Source organism: Delphinus delphis, chromosome 8 (assembly GCF_949987515.2).
Source record: "Delphinus delphis chromosome 8, mDelDel1.2, whole genome shotgun sequence".
Classification (NCBI taxonomy): domain Eukaryota; kingdom Metazoa; phylum Chordata; class Mammalia; order Artiodactyla; family Delphinidae; genus Delphinus; species Delphinus delphis.
The window spans coordinates 21,803,996-21,825,211 of NC_082690.1; the positions used below are offsets into that span (position 1 = coordinate 21,803,996).

At 41.3% G+C, this 21,216-nt stretch overlaps 1 protein-coding gene across 1 annotated transcript; it reads left to right on the forward strand.

The window, feature by feature from the left end:
* The first annotated feature begins 6,879 nt into the window (after nucleotides 1-6,879).
* PLET1 (placenta expressed transcript 1) lies at nucleotides 6,880-19,867 on the forward strand. The gene is made up of 4 exons (XM_060017611.1): nucleotides 6,880-10,093; nucleotides 13,624-13,825; nucleotides 17,279-17,340; nucleotides 19,674-19,867. The coding sequence occupies exons 1-4, from the start codon at nucleotides 9,811-9,813 to the stop codon at nucleotides 19,865-19,867; spliced, it is 741 nt and encodes a 246-aa protein (XP_059873594.1). The 5' UTR covers nucleotides 6,880-9,810.
* The last annotated feature ends 1,349 nt before the right edge of the window (nucleotides 19,868-21,216 follow it).

Consider the following 21,216-nt stretch of genomic DNA (forward strand, 5'->3'; position numbering starts at 1 on the left):
AGACAAGTGAACGTTGATCAACCCTCTCCCTGGCGGCCCTTCCTCTTAGATTTGCACTGTGACCTGCCATCAGTGGCTAAGAACCACTCCTTACAGAGCACTGACTGTGGCAGGCACATTATCGCTTAAAGCTTGACACAGTCCTGCTGTGTCAAGCTGGTATTATTTTCTCCATTATATGCATAAGAGAACTGTGGCTCAGATAGTTCTCTTATTCGTAAGTGAAGTACAATCCAAGGTTACGATGAGGTCTGAGGCCTCTCTGACTCTAAAGCCTGCGCTCTTTCCCCCATGATGCCCATGTTGCATCCCAAACACCTTTGACATACCCAGGACACTGGATCAAGAACCCCGAAGCACCTCAGGCTGATGATCCCTGCAGTCGCCAGGGGTTGCTTCTGGTGAATTTCAGGGGACCTCCTCTCAGACTTTGACCTTAGAAGAGCAGCTGCCCTCTCCTCTCTGACAGCTCTCCTTCCCAGAGAAAGCAACCAGGTATTGAAGTGCCCACCACACTTTCTACAGCATGAAGAGTTTCAGCAGATAAGCTCTAGGCGGACTGGAAAGTTTGGGGTGCACGGTACAGTCATAGAACCCAGCTTTTTCAACTTTAACAATTAGTCTAACATTCAGCTTCAATCTGTTTTATGCAGATCAGCTGCTAAACCTTTGCTATTCAAGGTGTGGTCCATGGATCAGCAGCATCTTGGCATTACCTGGGAGACTGTTAGAAATGAGGGGCCTCAGGTCCCACACCAGACCGATCGAATCAGAAACTGCATGTTAGCAAAATGCACCAGGTGATTTGAATACACGTTAAAGTTTTAAAAAGCACTGTTCTAGAATCACCTATGGAGTTTTTTCAAAGTGTGCATTTCCAGGAAATAGAGTCCAAAATTTCAGAGAAAGGGGTGGAGGAGAGGGAAGCCCAAAGGAGTGCATTTTTTAAAAACTAGTTTTCTTGTGTTCCCTGTCCTGAAGAAAAATAAAGTCATTTCTGGCTGGAATCAAAGAACAACTTTGTTTTGTCAACAGCTATCCCTGTAGCTAATAGCTCCCTCCTTCCTAGAGGCAAAGTTGATGACTTCCTACAGACCCTCTCTTGGGCTGAGCTCCACATTGCAATGAATAAATGGAAGACTTCTGCTTAAATCAGAGTTTTCCCCTCTGAGTTGTCCCCCATCCCCCCAGTCTTCTGCCCCAATTCACAGGGAAGGTTAGACTATTGTCTCCATATAATAGCAGGACTCCTATATTTTTTTTTCTCCTGATCCAGTGCCTTAATCCAGTATGAAGGAAGAAAGGAAAGAAGGAAAGGAGGGAGGGACAGAGGAAGGAAAGAAGGAAGGAAATAAATTACCATGCGTTATACACCTACTATCTGTCAGACCCACCCCATCCCCCAAAACAGTTTACATATATTTCTCATTTAATGTACATAAAAATATGTAAGATTGGTATTAATGCCTCAATTTTCAGCAGTGGAGACTAAAGCTCAGATAGATTAAAACTCTCCTAAAGCCAGGTTTCTAAACAGGATCTAATACTAAAGTTCTGTCTCATTCTTTCTACTACCCCAACTTGCCTTCACAGAATAGTATATAAATAAAAGAATTTACTGAGGTATAATTCACATACCATAAAATTCAATTCAGTGGTTTTTAGTATTTTAGTATTCACAAGATTTTGAGACTGTCACCATGATCTAATTCCAGAACATTTCCATCACCTCAAAGAGAAAACCCAAACCAAGTAGCAGTCACTTTCCATTCTCCTTGTTGCCCAGGTCCCTGGCAATCACTTTCTATCTCTATGGATCTGTGTATTATGGATATTTCATAGAAATGGAATCATAGGATAGATGCCTTTAGTGTCTGGCTTCTTTCACTTAGCATAATGTTTTCAAGGTTTATCCATGCTGTAGCATCTATCAGTACTTCATTCCTTTTTATAGTTGAATAATATTCCATTGTATGGATATGCCACATTTTTTTACTCATTCATGAGTAGATGGACATTTGGAGGTTTCCACACATGTTGGCTATTACAAAAAATGCTCCTATAAACATCCATGTACACGTTTTTGTGTGGACAATGTTTTTAATTATCTTGAGTACATACCTAGAAGTGAAGTTGCTAGGTCATATAATAGTAACTCTATGTTTAATTTTTTGAAGGAAAGCCAAACTCTTTCCCAAAATGGCAGCATCCGTTTACATTCCAATCAGCAATGCATGAGAATTCTGATTTCTCCATATCCTTGCCAACACATGTAATCATCTGTCATTTTGATTATAGCCATCTTAATGGCTGTGAAGTGGTATCTCTTCACAGTGGTATCACTTTGTAGTTTTGATTTGTATTTTCCTAATAACGAATAATGTTGAGCATCTTTTAATGTACTTATTGGCTATTTATACATCTTCTTTGGAGAAAGTATTCAAATCCTTTGCCCATTTTTAAATTGGGATATTTGTCTTTTAGTTGTTGAATTGTTAGTGCTCTTTATATATTCCAGATACTGGGCCCTTATCAGATATATGATTTGCAAATATTTCCTCCCATTATTTGGGTTGTCTTTTCACTTTGACAGTGTCCTTTGAAGAACAAAAGACTTCAGCTTTGATGAAGCCCAACTTATCTATTTTTACTTTGGCTGCCTTTGCTTTAGGCATTATACCTATTAAACTGTTTTGTTTTGTTTTGTTTTTACATCTTTATTGGAGTATAATTGCTTTACAGTGTTGTGTTAGTTTCTGCTGTATAACAAAGTGAATCGGCTATATATGTATACATATATCCCCATATCCCCTCCCTCTTCAGCCTCCCTCCCACCCTCCCTATCCCACCCCTTTAAGTTATATCTATTAAACTGTTGTTTAATCCATGGTCTTAAAGATTTACATCTCTGTTTTTTTTCTAAGAGTTTTATAGCATTTAGGTCATTGATCCACCTTGAGTTAATTTTTTATATGGTATGACATAGGAGTCCAATTTCACTCTTTTGCATATGAATACCCAGTTTTCTCAGCACCATTTGTTGAAAAGACTAGTTTCCCCCCATCGATTGTCCTGCACCCTTGTCAAAAATCAGTTAACCATGTGGTGATCATTTTGTAATGTATAAAAATATCAAATCACTATGTTGTACACTTGAAACCAGTGTAACACTGTAAGTCAACTATACATCAATTTTTAAAAATAGTTTTTAAAAAAAGAATGTGTGATGGGTAGAAGAGGTTATAAGGTTCAAGACAAAATGGAGTTTGAGAGTGTTTCCAAGCACATAAATATATTATTTCATAAGAATTCTTAATTACATAAAAGGAGTCATAGGACCAATAAATTAGCAAATTGTTTTAATTCTAACATTCAAAATGATTTCACTCTTTTTTGAAGCAACCTGCAGCAAAAGCACTCTAGAAGATACATTCAGTAAAATTCATTTACTCAGATTCATTGGGAAAAGGCCTTTAATCTTGTATGAATCTCCTCATAACAGAAGTTTAATCTTCATATAATAGAATTTATCTTAAATGACCAAAAAAATCAGTTGATCATAAATGTATGTGTTTATTTCTGGACTTGCAACTCTGTTTCATTGATCTATATGTCTATTCTTATGCCAGTACCACATTTGTCTTTTTTTAATTAAGGTATAGTTGATTTACAATATTACATTAGTTTCAGGTATACAACACAGTGATCCACAATTTTTATAGACTATATTCCATTTAAAGTTATTATAAAATATTGGCTACATTCCCTGTGTTGTACAATATATCCTTGCAGCTTACTTATTTTATACATGGTACTTTGTACCTCTTAATCCCCTACCTCTATCTTGCCCCTCCCTCTTCCCTCTCCTCACTGATAACTACTAGTTTGTTCTCTAAATCTATAAGTCTTTTTCTGTTTTGTTAAATTCATTCATTTGTTTTATATTTCAGATTCCATATATAAGTGATAACATACAGTGTATGTATTTTTCTGTATGATTTATTTCACTAAGCATAATAACCTTCAGGTCTATCCACATTGTTGCAAATGGCAAAATTTCGTCCCTTTTTATGGCTGAGTAATACTCTATTCTATTACATATATATATGTAATAGTAGATAGATAGATGCACATACACACAATAGAATATAAATATAAATATAAATATAAATATAAATATAAATATATATATATATATAGAACAGATTCTTTATCCAATCATCTGTTGATGGACACTTAGGTTGCTTCCATATCTTGGCAATTGTAAATAATGCTAGTATGAACACTGGGGTGCATGTATCTTTTCAAATTAATGTTTTCATCTTGTTTGGATTTCTGGATCATATGATAGATTCTATTTTCAGTTTTTTGAGAAATCTCCATACCATTTTCCATAGTGGCTGCACCAATTTACATTCCCCCCAACAGTGTACTAGGGTCCCCTTTTCTCCACATCCTCACCAACATTTGTTATTTGTGGTCTTTTTGATGATAGCCATTCTGACAGGTGTGAGGTGATATCTCATTGTGGTTTTGGTTTGCATTTCTCTGATGATTAGCAATGCTGAGCATCTTTTTGTGTGCCTGTTAGCCATCTGTATGTCTTCTTTAGGAAAATGTCCATTCAGGTCCTCTGCCCATTTTTTAGTTGCATTGTTGGTTTCTTTGATGTTGAGTTATATGAGCTGTTTATATGTTTTGGATTTGGATGTTTTGGATATTATATATTTTGGATAAGGATATTAGTCATATCATTTGCAAATATTTTCTCCCACTCAGTAGCTTGTTTTTTTCTTTTGTCAAGGGTTTCCCTTGCTGTGCAAAAGCTTTTAAGTTTAATTAGGTCCCATATGGTTATTTTGGTTTTGTTTCCTTCGTCCTTAAGAGACATCCAAAAAATATTGCTACAATTTAATTCAAAGAGGGTTTGCCTATGATTTCTTCCAAGAGTTTTATGGTTTCCAGGTTTACATTGAGGTCTTTAATCCATTTTGAGTTTACTTTTGTATATAGAGTGAGAAAATATTCTAGTTTCATTCTTTTACATGTAGCTGTTCAGTTTTCCCAGCACCATTTATTGAAGAGACTGTCTTTTCCTATCGTATATTCTTGCCTACTTTGTCAGATTAATTGACCAAAAGTGTTGGTGTTTACTTCTTGGCTCTCTATTCTGTTCCATTGATCTATGTGTCTGATTTTGGGCTAGTATCATACTGTTTTGCTTACTGTAGCATTGTACTGCAGTCTGAAGGCTGGGAGCATGGTGCTGCCAGCTCTGTTTTTCTTTGAGATAATTTTGACTATCTGGGGTCTTTTGTGTTTCCATACAAATTTTAGAATTATTTTTTCTTGTTCTTTGATAAACATCAGTGGTATTTTAATAGGGATGCCACTGAGTCTGTAAATTGCCTTAGGTAGTATGGTCATTCTAACAATATTCATTCTTCCAGTCCCTGAACATGGTAAATCTTTCCATCTGTTTGTGTTGTCTTCAGTTTCTTTCATCAGTATCTTATAGCTTTCTGAGTACAGGTCTTTTACCTCCTTAGCTATTTTATTTGCAGGTATTTTATTCTTTTTGATGCTATTGTGAATGGGATTGCTTTCTTAAATTTTCTCTGATAGTTCACTGTTAGTGTATAGAAATGCAACAGACTTCTGTATATTAATTTTGTATCCTGCAACTTTACCAAATTCATTGATGAGCTCTAGCAGTTTTTTGGTGGTGCCTTTAGTGTTTTCTATGTATAGTATGATGTCATCAGCAAACAGTGAGTTTTACTTCTTCCTTTCCAATTTGCATTATTTCTTTTTCTTCTCTGATTGCTGTGGCTAGGACTTCCACAACTATGTTGAATAAAAGTGACAAGAGTGGGCATCCCTGACTTGTTCCTGATCTTAGAGGAAATGCTTTCAGCTTTTCACCATTGAGCATGATGTTAGCTGTGGGTTTGTCATATAGGCCTTTATTATATTGAGATATGTTCTCTCTATGCCCACTTTCTGGAGAGATTTTATCATAAATAGATGTTGAAGTTTGTCAAAGCTTTTTCTGTATCTATTGAGGTGATTATATAATTTTGATTCTTCAGCTTTTTAATATGGTGTATTACGTTGACTGATTTGCAGATATTGAACCATCCTTGCATCCCTGGGATAAATCCCACTTGGCCATGGTGTATGATCCTTTTAATGTATTGTTGGATTTGATTTCCTAATATTTTGTTGAGGATTTTTGCATCTATGTTCATCCACGATACTTGCCTATTATTTTCTTTTTTGGTGATATCTTTGTCAGGTTTCAGTATCAGGGTGATGCTGGCCTTGTAGAATGAGTTCAGTGAAGTTCCTCTGCAATTTTTTGGAATAGTTTAAGAAGGATAAGCATTAAGTCTTCTCTAAATGTTTGGTAATATTCACCTGTGAAGGAATCTGGTCCTGGACTTTTGTTTGTTGGGAGTTTTTCTTTATTACTGATTCAATATCACTATCTGTAAGTGGTCTGTTCATATTTTTTATTTCATCTTGGTTCAGGCTTGGGAGATTGTACATTTCTAGGGATTTGTCCATTTCTTCTAGGTAGTCCATTTTTATTAATATAGTTATCTGTAGTAGTCTCTTTAAGCTCCTTTATATTTCTGTGATGTTGGTTGTAACTTCTCCTTTTTCATTTCTGATTTTATTGATTTGGATCCTGTCTTGGGCCCTGGGACCTCTGGCTGCAGGGCCCTGGGCATTCCAGGTCTAGTGCATGTGCACTAGTGTGTGGGGCCAGGTCCTGGGCCTTCTAGTGGACAGGGCCTTGACCGGGGTGGCTGTGGGCTCTGGGGGTATTAAGGTAGCCTGCCTGCTGGTAGGTGGGACTGTGGCCCCCACAGGTAGTTGCTTGGCCTGAGTTGTCTCAGTATTGGTGCCAAAAGCCTGGTGGGTAGGGCAAGGTCCTGGCATTAATTAGCTAGAGGGAGGATCCCAAAATGGTACTTGCCAGCACCAGTGTCTTTGTGGTAGAATGAGCTCCCAGAAATGGCTGCCGCCAGTGTCTATGTCCCCAGGGTGAGCCCCAATTGCCTCTTGCTTCTCCAGGAGACTCTCCAAGATCAGCAGGTGGGTCTGACCCAGGTCCCTTTCAAATTCTGCCCTGGGTCCTGGAGCATGTGAAATTTTGTGTGCACCCTTTAAGAGAAGAGTCTCTATTTCCCCCAACCCTGTGGGTCTCTGCTGGCCTTCAAAGCCAAACATTCTGGGGGGTTGTTTTTCCAGTGTAAGACCCCCAGGACGGTAAGCTTGATGTGGGGCTTATATTCCTGACTCCTTGTAAAGAACCTCTGCAATTGTCATTTTTTTCTCAGGGATATGGGTCTTGAGAACTCCTGACCTCCTACTTGTCTCCTTGTGGTTCCTTCTTTATATCTTTAGTTATAGAAGATCTTTTCTGGTAGACTCCAGTGTTTCTCATCAATAGCTGCTCTGTAAATAGCTGTACTTTTGGTATGCCCACGAGAGAAGGTGTGCTTATTGTCCTTCTACTCCACCATCTTTCCACACTGTCTTGATTACAGTACCTTTGCAGTTTTGAAACTGGTAAATGTGAGTCCTCCAACTTTGTTGTTGTTGTTTCAAGATCATTTTGGCTATTATGAGTTCTTTGTTATAGTTTTCAGTATACAAGTCTTGCGCTTCGTTTGTTAAATTTATTCAGTATCTTCACTGAATATCTTCAAGCTTATTGATACTTTCTTCTGCCAGTTCAAATCTGTTCTTAAGTCCTTCTAGTGAATTTTTCATTTCAGTTATACTTTTCAACTACAAATTTTCTGTATGGTCCTTTTTACCATTTCTATATCTTTATTAATATTCTTTTTTGTTGAGACATCATTCTTAAACTTTTCTTTTATTCTTTAAACATGGCTTTTGTTAGTTCTTTGAACATATTTATAATGACTGAGTTAATGTTTTTGTCTAGTAAGTCCAACATTTGGACTTCCTCAGGGACAGTTTCTATTGGCTGGGAGTTTTTTTCTATATACAGAACACACTTTCTTGTTCCTTTGTATGTCTTATAATTTTCTGTTGAAAATTGAACATTTAAAAAATATAATGTGACCATTGACCATTATGCACACCAGATTCCCCTCCTTCCCAGGGTTTGTTGTAGTTCACATTAGTTATTATTTGTTGTTGCTGCTGCTGCTGCTGTTTATTTAGCAGCTTTCCTGAATTAATTCATTCTGCAAAATCAGTATTCTTTATTATGTGTGGTCACTGAAGTCTCTGCTTAGTTAGCTTAGTGGTCAGCTAATGAATAGACAGAGATTTCCTAAATGTCTTGAACCAGTAAGTCTCTCAATCTTTGCCAACTTCCTCTCTGTGTGCATGCCTTCACTGGTCAAATAGGCAGTTTACAACTCAGCCTTTGCCTACATTTCTTACTTGTATAGACCCTCAAGGTCAGCCAGAGATAAGTGATTAGGGCTTTCTCAGATCTTTTCTGGGCATGTGCATAGCTCTGTACATGCAGATGACCTTTTAGATCCCCAGGAATTTGTCAGAGCTTTCCAAGGCCCCCAACCAACATCTCAGTCCCAGTTTTTTCTTTTAAATTTTGTGCTCAGCTCCTTGTTAGTCCCAGTTGCAACTACTGCTTCAGACAGCTGCAATGTTAAAAACTTCCCACTGATTATTTTCAACAAATACCCTAGCAATAAGGCTGTTTGCAGAGAAAGTTCTGAAAGCCCTGAGAATTCAGCTTTATAGGCAATTTGCAGACAGGTCATATAGGGACAATTCTCTGGAAATGAAGCTTTTTGGAGCACTCCAAGCCCATTCTGTCCCCTCCCTATTGGCTGCTAGTTTGCTGGTCTTCATGGCTATCATAGTTGCAAGGCTGTTGGTTTCTAAGGCTACTTGAAGAGGTGGGGTAAGAGGGATGGGAACAGGGCAAGTTAAAATGCCTCGATGCTCACTATGTTTAAAGAGATTCAGCCATTTTTCTTAAACAAATGCTCCTTGAATCATTGCAAGTCTTTGCTTAATTTCTAGAGTTCTGAAAAAGTTGATTTAGACTGTTTTTGCTCATTGCTTTTCTGGAGGAGTAGGTTTTTCAGAGGTCCTCACTCCACCATTCTGTAAGTGCTTCTCCTGAAAAAACATTTATAAATATCTCTTTGATTCAATTCTACATTTTTTGTTTTCTTTCCACTCACACAGAATACATCTCTCCTCTTTTCTCCTTCAGTGAGTGAATTAAAATCAGAGAAGAAGTATGAAAAAAACATATTTTCTGATTTTTTTTCAGTAGTTTCCTTGTGCTACAGTAGTATAGAGGAAAGTGTCAGGCAGAAGCAAGGTGAACCAAAGCTGTTTCTTTCCAAAGAAACAAATATAAATCCAGAAGCACAGTCTTTCTAGTTCTATGATAGTCGCTAAATGAACTGGGACAGGAGACATGTTTGATTAAGGAGACTTGGAAAGGATACGTAATATTCCATGAAGAAAAGTGCTTTAATGCCTGAGTTTCCTGTAGCGAGAAGAGTGTAGTTCCTAAACAGGACAGGTAGGTGATGATTACTCAACTCTGAATTTCACTTTGCCAGTATTAACCCCTCCTCACAGCTTGCTTCAAATGTCAGATGCTGAGGTGAATGAGAGGCAAAATAAAACCACGATCAGTACATTCCCCTTCATGAGCAAAACTGGAATTCGCAAAGGGTCGTGGTGACAGATACAAGGAGATTCATTCCTGGTGATATCTTGGGCCAAATTCCAGAAGCCCGTTCGTCTTAGGGAGGAGTGGGCAGGAGATTTGCATGTATGACCTCACCCAGAAGTTCCAGCCCCAGAGCATATAAACAGGTGAGTTGTAGCTCTTACCCAGTTTCAGGCCCAGTAGTTTCCAAACAGATCAAGACCATGGCAATCCTCGGGTCCCTGCTGCTGCCACTGGGGCTGTTTCTGTGCCTTGGACTGCTGTGTTCTCCTGCCAGCTGCATAAGTCACAATGGCAACTGCATGCTCTTCAATAAGGTCATTGTCGCCACTTGCTCAGGAATCCATGCCAACCCAAACGTCTATAAAAGCAATACAGTCTACACAGGTAAGTAGAAGCCATTCCCTCTGCTGTCCTCTGTTTTCTGAGGGTAGATAAAACCGGAATTGCAGAACATACCCCTCCATCCCTGCTTTCAATGACACAAACAAAACATGTGTTTTTGACCCATCTGGGACACAGAGGCAGAAAGAGGGAGAATGAGAACATGTGAGAGGATGGGTTGGGTGGGACTATTTCCTATTTCTGCATGTCCCCTGTGTGAACCTGAGCCATGGGAGTCATTACATCCCAACACTCAGGTTAACCGAGTCCCAGCAAGAGCACAACTGCGGCAAGTTCTCTCACTTAAATAATTTGGGCTTTTTTTTTTTTTTTTTTACTTAAAACAGTCTGTATTGGGGGGGGGCATTTTTATTATTTTAAGGGATTAAAAATTGCACCACAGTTTGTAGTCTTTTCCCATCCACTTGATGAAACAATGCCACCATGGATGATTGTATACGGCACAACTCCAGGAGACGCTGTTCACTTTTAGTCTGTGGGTGGAAAATCTAGTGAGCTAGACAGGGAAAGTATTACTATCCCACCTGATAAATGAGGAGCCTGAAGCTGAGAGAAGTTAAATGACTTGCTCAGGGTCTCACAACTAATAAGTGGCAGAACTGCCTCTTGAATCTTGGTCTTTTCATTCCTAATCCAGTGCTTTTCTTTGAGGTGCCTAGAAATATTTTACAGACATCCCTTTTGGGATCAGTCAAACCTACAAGTCAAGGCAAGTGCTCTCGAATAACTTTCATAATAACAACAAATTTAATATGGCTGTTTACATGTACTAATATATTTAGTCCTCACAATGACCTACTAGGTAGATACTGTTGTCATTTCCTGTGTGTCAATGAGAAAACAGAGGTAGAGATGCTAGTGACTCGCTCAGGTCACAGAGCTGCTTAAATGATGGACCTGGGACATGAACCCAAGCATTCTAGCTTCAGAGACCCTGCTCTTAACCACTAGACTATACGCCTCTCGGTTAAGGTAATGAGAGCTAAGACGTCATACTGTGTGCTGAGTACTGTTCTAAGGGTAAATGCTATTATCTTCCCCATTTTACAGATGAGAACTGAAGCACAGGAAAGTTAAAGTTTTACCCAAGGTCACTAGTAGGTTGCACAGCTAACATTTGAACCTAAATAATAGCCAAGATTTGTCCTGCTTTGTCTAGCCAAGCCGTCCAGCTTCAGAGCCTGACTCATCTACCATGTTATCCTGCCTCTCTTAGAACTCTAACCAAATTTTGCAGAGAACACCAGGGTGATATCTATACCCATGCTCTACAGATTCCAGGCTTCAGCAGGAGAATGACTATGGCCTGCCTTCACACACTCATCCTGGCTAGTCCTTTTTTCTATTTTTTCTTGGGGACTGTCACTAAGTGCCTCACCTGTGGTGGGTCTCCCTATGTCCCACTCCCTCAGGCAGCAGATCTTGTCCTAAACAGGGCAGGGAGGGTAATCTTGTGCTTCAAGATGAGGACCAGGAGGGCATGTGTGTGACCTTGTATACAGAGCAGGACCTGGATGGTCAGGTCTCATATCTCTGACTTAAGGTAACACATCACGAGGTGAAGAATTTTGCTGTTGAAATGGAAAAAAAAGAAACCTATCTTGTGAGCATGCAAGGGGTGCGGGGTTGGAGGTGGGGGTAGTAGAGGAGCCATGTGAAAGTAGGAAGACAGAAGAAAGAAGAATCAAAAGATGATCCATAAGACCCCTTGAAAGGGAACGTGCTGGATGAGAGGGACAACACAGCATTTACAGAGGCACCGGGTAGAGCAGAGAGAAAGGAGAAGAGGAACTAAGGCTCACTGAATGCCTACTACGTGTCATGTGCTTCTTATGAGGATCATAAGAGCCATGCACTGGGTCCTGCAAGCAACAGAAGCAGAAATATAAAACCAGAAACGTTTAGAGGCTCTAGAAGAGCACTTTGAAGGTTTTGGACAGGTGTGTGTCCTGATGGAAGTGTTGAGTGTGGAAGTCTGATCAGTCTGAAGCCTGAGGGAGGGGACTGTGGAGGCCAGGAATCTGGATAATACAGATAACTAGGAGGGATGAAAGGCAGATTTAAGCCAGAGAGTGGGGTGGAAAACAGAAGAAAGGACAAAGGCAAGCCCAGGGGAGAGCTGACAGGCTTGATGACTGGATGACACCGTCACTCATCACCATACACCTCAGCACCATGCACACACATCTAGGACAAATGTCAGGTTCTCGCTGAGCAACTCAGGGCGGGGGTATCTGGCTCAGCAACATTGACTGGCAAAAACAAACAGAACAGAGAAATGTTTCGTGCTAAGAATAACAATGGCAACTTATCCAACACCCACCAGTATTAAAGTCTTTACATTCTTCTCTTCAGTCTCCCAGGAACCTTTCAAGATAAGGTACCATGATCTCCATACAATGAGAGATAATGTCATTATCCTCAGACCTAGAACCAACCCTAGTGCAAAGCGGGCATTCAATAAATATTTGTGGAGTGAATGATGAACAGGAAAGAAACCAAGGATCGGAGGTGAAGTGACTTGGTCTTAAATGTTAGGGCTAGGATTCAGATCCAGGACTGTCTAATCCTATTGTGCTGCAAGATCAATTTTCTTTATTTTGTAAAGGAGAAGCCTTTAAAATAAGTTGGGGTGGCTGAGAGGACCCTAGCATTGAGAAATTTGTTCAGAAGGGATCTTCTAAGGGAGGAAACGGACAAACTGAAATAGTCTCTTGAAATTCCCTCCCTATTACACATCAGAAGGCTGAAAATAACAGGTGGAATTAACAAGTGTCAGTGGGGTCCCTGTGGGCACACGCTGGGCTAGGTCAACAGGTGAGACTCACCTGAGTGGAGGGGGTCACGGAACCCTAAGTGCTTACTTAGAGGTACTTGGATTGGGGCTTTGGCAGGTACTTGGACTAGGTACCTGGATTAGGGCCTCTGGGTCTCAGAGGCCCCCCCTTCCCTCACTCTCAACAACAAAGACCAAGAACATCAGCATTTCTGGAACCAGGAAATAGGCTTTGCTTTGACTTGGCAGTAACAGTTCCTTACTTCTGGAAGCATTTCCCAGGAGGTCCGCTTGACCCTTTCACATGCATCCACCCCTTCTCTCCCCACACTGCATTCCTCCTGAGAGAAGGGCAGAACTCTCATCTGGCAGAAAGGAACAGGGCTCAAGAGGTTAAAAGTCAGCCAGGACCTCATCCCTGATACGTAGCAAAACCAGGGCCAGAGTACAGGTCTTCTTTTGTTCACCTTTTCCTGTAGAAAACTTAGAAAACACAAAGAAGAACTAGGAAGAAAATAAAAACCATCTATAACCCCACAACCAAGAAATCCTCATAGTTAATATCTTCATGTATTTCCTTCCAGACTTTTTTCAACTTATTTCACAAAAATGGGACCACACTATATTTACATACTACTTGTAACTTTCTTTTTTCACACTTAATTTTGATTTCATGACCCCCATCTCTTGTCTTACTGCACAGACGGCTGATTGTTTCCTTCTCATTTCCTCCTAGTGTCAGTTCCTGTGAATAAAAATATTACCTCTGTGATCCTGCGAGCAATAGACCAGGACAACTCACTCATTGGCTCCTGGCAAAAAGCTGACAAGTATTGCAGCAGCAGCGTCTTGTACCACATGAAGAGCCGATACAGCAAGCTCTTCGAGGCAAAATGGGTATCTCCTAGTTTCATGAACATAACTACAGTCGAGCTACAGTAAGAACCTATCCATATATGATTTGCTTTGGGCTTTTACAATTTCATATTATGTTTGTACAGTTTTATACTGACTTTAGAGGACTCAAAATGCAATCCAGATATGATGTGGATAATTCAGTAGCTGTACTCCTTTTCTGCCTCACCATTCTTTGTCCTACCTTTATCTGTAGAAGTTTATACATCACACACACACACACACACACCAGGTATGCTCAACATAAACAGAAAGAATTGGTGTTAAAGAAAACCAGAGCTGGATAGCAGTTAAAGCAAAACTAATGAATGAATGAACAAAAACAGATTGTATTCAGGACTATCACAATAAGAGAAAAGAGACCTCCATATGGAACAAGTCTCAACTCTGAATACAACATGGGCAAGTGGGAATTTACAGCCCAGGAACAGGGTGAGGGCTCAGTGGATGGAAAATCACTAAGAGGAAACATCAAGACCTGTAAGGGGGCTCTGGCTAAACTGACCTAACAGGATTCTTGCTTAAGGGAGGCCAAGGCTGATCCGATATCACCTGGGGGATAGTAGAGGATGAGGAATTCAATCAGATAATAAAGGTGATCAGATATCAAGGGTGGAAGGTTCTTGCTAAACCGACTTATGAGGATTCTGGCTAAAACTGGATTTTATAAGGAAGTACACAGATGGGCCTAGGAGAAGGTTCCAGAGCCTGACTAAAGTTTGGTCAAGCAAAGAATCCTTGTCACTGGCACCCAGTTTGCTTCAAATTCTCTATATTCCCTCCTACTCCCACCCAATTCATTCCTATTAGTCTGCGGCAGACAGTACTCCAGAGCCAGGCAGGGTTGGGGGCAGCAGCAGCAAACAGTTAAAAATAAAGACACTCCTCTTGAAACCATCTGGCCACCTGAGCGTTCCCCTCTCTGCCAACCCCCAGGGCAGTCCTCCAGGAGGCCTTGCTAAACTGGGGGTGCAGAGAAGCTGCCAGTAGCCAAGAGCCTGGAGGAGGGGTACTCAGTCCCCATTGTTACCAAACTGAACTTGGGTCCACTCGCCTGCCAAACAGCAGAGACAATTTACTGACTCCGGGTTGTGGTGAAGGAAAGTGCAGCGTTTATTGCAGGCACCAAGCAAGGAGAACAGGTGGCTCATGCTCAGAAGACCCGGCCTCCCCAATGGCTTTCAGGGAAGGTCTTTTAAAGGCCACATTTGGGGTGAAGTTTTCAGGGGGCATGACTTTCTTCTGATTGGTTGGTGGTGGTGAGGTAACAGGGTGATGCTTCAGGAGTCTGAATCATCAACCTTCTGATTCCAATCAGTCTGGGGTCTACGTGCTTGTGGTCACCATGTAGTCACCATCCTCCACTTGGGCAGGGGTCTTAGTTTCTGCAGAACAACTCAAAGATATGTGTCAGATTGTTATATGTATCCCTTGAGGAGAACTAGGACTCTGTTTTATCACTGAAGTATTATTTCTTGACTGCTTTCCTTTGTTTCTGCATTCCCTCACTTCCCTAATTAGTAACTGCTTAAGTCTGCTCTTTGGAACTCGAGGAGGGTCTAGGAGACTAAAGCCTTTTTCTACAAACAAGAAATGGGGGGACACGGAGTGGCTTTTGTACTAGGGCGGCCCCCCAGGGTCCTGCTTGGTTTCAGTCCCCCCGTTTCTTTGATACTCTTCAATCCTAAGGGGAATGGGGGTGGGGAGTGGGACAAGAAAGAGAATAAAGTTTTTGAGAGTGGTTAATCGTAAACTCAGCAGGGGATCTCAGTTTTAGGGAGACTCGGCTTCACCATGACACAGAGAATCATTTTTTAAAACATAGATTCATTTTGGAAATGGCTTGCTGGCAGAAAGTGTGATGATTGTACAGTAAAACCGGCTTCCTCCTGTTGCACAAAATGGACACACTCAGATTCTGAGGTGAGGCCACCTGGGGACTCTAACAAAAAACTTCCCTCCCAGCTAGGGATTTATTTTCAAGTTCACTTTAAGAACCAAATGTTGAGAGGTCCTTAAACTTTCAGACTGCCATTTTGTACTGAAAGGGCAGGTCTGACCATCAGGCCATGTCCACTATGAACTGCCACTAAGTCTCTGTAGACAGCGGTGATGGTGATGCTGCCAAGTCACTCCAGCCTCTCCAGCCATGCCCAGGCTTGGTCGGACCTAGCTGGCTCTGGAGGAGGTGCTATTATGCCCACAGAGCGACCTGCAAGACTAAAATCCAAAGGGAGGTGCTACAACCCAGCCTCACGATGACAGCAGCTCCTTAGAAGCCGGCCAGGGCTAATGAGGCAATGGTTTTCCTTTCATCTCACCTCCTTAAGGCCTCCACACTCCATGCAACAACAGATAAAACACCAAATGGTGGTGACAATCTTCAATGGAAACAGCACATTCTCACCAACAGTGCGGTCTCCAGACCCCTCTTCACTCGCACCTGCTGTGATGCACTGGCCTCTCTGCTTGTTTACGATGTACACACGCAGCCTTGATCAGCGAGGCTGACAAGGGGAGGGGAGCAGCACATATGATAGGGGAAGCCCACTACGCTGAGTAGCGCACAAAAGGCAACATGAAGAGGTTCCTGCCCACCGAACTTTACAGTGTGGGTTGGGAGGCAGGGCCTATACAGAAATAATTATTGAGGTTACACAGCACTTCCTCAGAAAGCACTCCCTGAACCCCCAGATCAAGTTCCGCTCCCTGTTTACTCACTCTCATCACTGCCACTGCTTCGTTGCAATCACTTACTTGTCAGTTGACTATTCGGTTAAAGTCTCCAGGGTAAGAACCACGCCTGCTGTGTTCACCACTGTTCCCTCAGCAGTAAGCACAGTGACTGGCATGTACTTCACTCTCATTAATTGTTCAATGTATGAACAAGAGACTGATATAATAATGGACCCAATGATATCAGAACAACAGACCAAGCTGTACAGGTCATTTAATGAACATTAAGCACCTATGACGCTACATGTCAGGCGTTGTTGACAAAAGAACTTGCCCTCAAAGAGCTGGCCCTCCAGTCGGGGGAGAGGCTCACAGCAAGGCAGTGTAGTAGAGGGGCATGCATGTCTCTCTGATGGAGCTCTGTCTGGGTCCATGACAACCAGGAGAAACAATTTCATAGAGGCTACTGTCGAGTCTGTGGGCAGATGTGCCCGGGACTGGTATTACAAGCAGAAAGACTAGCCTGAACAAAGACCAGCCGTGTATACCAGCCTGTGGGGAATCCAGGGTGCTGGTGTTGGTGGGGGAGAGGGATGGACATGATCTTGTCTGGAGCAAAACTGTGGAAGATTTTGGTCAAGACAGTATACAGCAGACCAGTACTGAATGATCTGCTACTTGTGCTGTAAAGAATTTAAGCACAAAAGAAACTAAGAAGTTGGGATCCCCTGGGAAGGCAGTGATGTGAGCTGAGCTTGTGAATTCCCCACCATTATCTCTCATCAATTTTCCCTCCACAGAGTCTTCACAGTCGATTTGCACAACGTGGCTAGAGTTTCTTTTAAGATACTGAGAAGAAATGGTAAGTTCCTCTGCAGTCTATTTACATATCTGGCAGTGAAATCCATTGGCCCGGAAAATTATCTTGTGGGTGCCCTAGAAAAACGTCTTCTAATCATGCGTTACCCAGGTACCAGTTGAGTCTCCCAGCACCCTGAGGTCTACATAAGATTAGCTCAACCCCTTATCCTGTGCCCTGTGAAAAACAAAAGCCAATTCCAAGGGGCCTTCGATTCTCATGGTCACTTGTGGCTCCAGACGCCGGCTTCCTTAAGAGCTGTTTCCATTCAACACCACAGAGACATGGATATGGAAGTTGGTTCCTTCCTCAATTTTCACAAGAATACCACCTCACACAGAGCCTTCATTGGTATAGCAGACTTTACCGAAGGGTTTAAGGGATGAGAAGGGAGATTTGCACAAAGCAGGGTTGATAGCATAGAAAACCAATAATTTCATTAGTTCTCAGAGTGGCCTCTGGCCTCCAGCACAACCACCAGGAATTTCCACTGGCCTTTCCCAGGCTGTAGTCCTCAACGTCAAACCATTCTGAGGCTCCCTGCCCTTCTCCCTTCTCTGCACCCTTCCTTCTCTCTTATCTCTCTCTCGCAAGCAAAAACAAATTCAAGAAACTGAGGTTCAGAAAAGATAGGTAATTTGCCCAAGGCCACACAGAAAGTAAATGGCAAAACGAGGACTCAAATTCCACATCTTATACTTTTCTCGACTTTTCTTAAACTTACTTTAAAACTAGAAAGACAATCTTTTTTCTTAAATGAAGTTTTTAAATACAAGCTTCAACCAAGAACAAGTAATATTAGTCTTTCTCAGTGTCCAGATAACAGGTGTTCCTCGTGAGCCCCCAAACACTGAAATGCATCTAGTACGCTGCCCATTTTCGGGTCAGTCAAGCATTGTAAATGTGATCAAAGGCATATCTATCTTCAACAACCAATATTAAAGTGATTATGCCTAATGAAACTATTATATGAAAGCCTTAACTGTTTCCTTGGTGGTTTCCCCTCTGTGAAAAGTTTGGGATGTTATTTTCTTTCTCCAGGACATTTTTGAAATGAACACTCGTATACATGCTAGGAAAGGAAAAAAAAAAAAAAAGTTTGTCTCTAGTCAGGACTCCTTAGCTCCATGCTAATAAAATCCAGATTTTAAAAAAGGAGAAGAAAGCGGTTCTGTTCAGACTTTGGGCTCAGTGGTGTCCTAGAGAAACATTTGGCCTGAGGAAATGCTAAATGAGATAAGACAATGCCACAGAGCTGGAAGGCACCCTGCAAGTGGGCAGAATGTACAGGTCTGCGCAAACTGCTTTGCATTTCCCTTCTTCGTCCTTATAGTCCCCTCTGTGGTTCACTCAGATCCTTGGAAGTATCATTGCCAAGCTCCAGTTTTTCAGGATCAGACAACCGCCCAGGGGTGTAGGCCTGGCTTTCTCTGCTTCTCTGCAAAGCAACCTCAGAGAACCAACGTGTGGTCAGATCAATGCCTGTGAAAATGACCAATGCCTCAGACACCACAAAAAGGGATTCAAGCATTTGGACAGGGCCTCCTTCCACTTCCTTTAAAGCCGAGTCAGCCATCCTCAAGTCTGGATGGTGTCTAGTTCTTATAACCTTTACATGGAAACTTTGAAATTAGCAAAAATAATAAAATAAAATTGTACCACTCTGGATCATATTTGCACTGATTGAGCAAATATAATATTAAGGACATGAGGACATTTGAAGGCAGACTACCTTCCCAACAGCAAATTCAATAGTTATGTAAGTTCAGTATAAATTCCTTCTTCCATAGGTCTTAAGGTCAGAGTGTTTCTTATTTTTTGTTAACATTCTGTACCCCTAATTTCCCCTCCTCTAAATACACTTGGCCCTTGTGAAGTGTTCACTGAATTCTGCCCATGAACTCTGGCTCCAGCATTCCATCACATTAGCCTCGTTTCTCTAGTGCCCACTCGCCACCCAAAAGAGATCCTGATGCCATTTTTTTTTCCAGGGACAACCTCAGACTTGACCACCAAGATCTCCACAATCAAGCCAACCACAGCCACAACCCCAATCCCAACCCACAAGCTAACCACAACCCCGACCCACAAACTAACCACAAGCCCGATCCACAAACTAAACACAAGCCCGACCCACAAACTAAACACAACCCCGACCCACAAACTAACCACAACCCCGACCCACAAACTAGCCACAACCCCGACCCACAAACTAACCACAACCCCGACCCACAAACTAGCCACAACCCCGACCCACAAACTAACCACAACCCCGACCCACAAACTAGCCACAACCCCGACCCACAAACTAACCACAACCCTGACCCACAAACTAGCCACAACCCCGACCCACAAACTAACCACAACCCCGGCCCAGGAACTAACCACAATCCACAAAATAACCACAACCCATAAATTAACCACAACCCAAACCACAGCCAAAAGCTTGGCCAACAGAGCCTTCCTCAGCCCCATGAGAGATGCCATTCAGATCCTGCTCGTCTTTCTCACCAGCAAACTCCTCTTCTAGAAGGAAGCTGGGGGAACAATTGCTTCTGCCTCCACTGCATCCTTCTATGTTCAGTCCCAAGACAGGGCTCTGACCTGTGTGAATGAAGACTCTGTGTTCTCAGGGTACAACTCTACTGCCACTGCTTCAGACCCAAACGGAGACCTGAGGGTCACTTAGTGGAGGGTAGCCAGTCTGCTCACTGCTGTTCAACTGGATCTCTCAGGACACAAATTAGGCTTTTTGTAACCTGGTCTGGGTGTAACTTGGAATTCTGGCTCTTAATTTAACATGTTGACAGCCAATTCCGCAGTCAGTCTAAACTTTTGTTTAGATGCAACGCCAGTAGTATTTGAAGGGAAAGAAAATAAGAATGTACCATGTCTGAGTAGCCAAGGATAGGGAAAGATTATGGTATAAAGGCATTATTTTCTGTCATACCAAATACGCTATGCTTCAAGCAAGAATAATGAATGTGTTAAATTCAAATATGTCTTTAATGAGTGATTAACTTAAAATACAGAAAATGTCATCTAATTTTATTCATTTATGTGAGCATTTAAAAATCAATGGATATAAAATAGGTAACTAATAAGGACCTACTGTATAGCACAGGGAACACTACTCAATGCTCTGTAATGGCCTATATGGGAAAAGAATCTAAAAAAGAGTGGATATATGTATATGTAAAACTGATTCACTTTGTCGTACACCTGAAACTAACATAACATTGTAAATCAACTATACTCCAATAAAATTTTTTTTTTAAATCAGTGGGATGGTGAGAGTGTGTATATTTTAAGGCCAGATATAAAAGTAAAATTTTCTCAATTTTGATTTTTCTCAGGTGCAAACTGGTCATTTTTCCCCTAATGGTAACTTCCACTAAGAGAAATGGGCAAAATATTTATAATACTCATAATACAATATACATAATACAATACATAATACATAATACAATATAAACCAAAAGTAAGTATGGTATTTCCCGTAATAAGCAACTGCGTTTTCTTTTAGTAGTTATGCTAAATTCCAGTATGCCAACATTCAGTGACTGGATGCCAACTTGCAGCTGGCCTTCCTCAGGGACAGTTTCTGTCAATTTCTTCTTTCTCCCTGTGAATAGGCCATACTTTCCTATTTTGTATGTCTAATTTTTGTTGAAAACTTAACATTTTCAATATTATAATGGTGACTCTGGAAATCATATTCTCCCTTCTCATCAGGGTATGCTGTTGTTGCTTGTTGAGGGCTGCAATCATCCATTTGTCTAGTAACTTTTCTAAACTAGTTTTGCAACGACTGCGTTCCTCGTTGAAAGTGGTCACTGAAGTCTCTCTTCTGTTCTCTCAGTGGTCAGCCAGTGACCT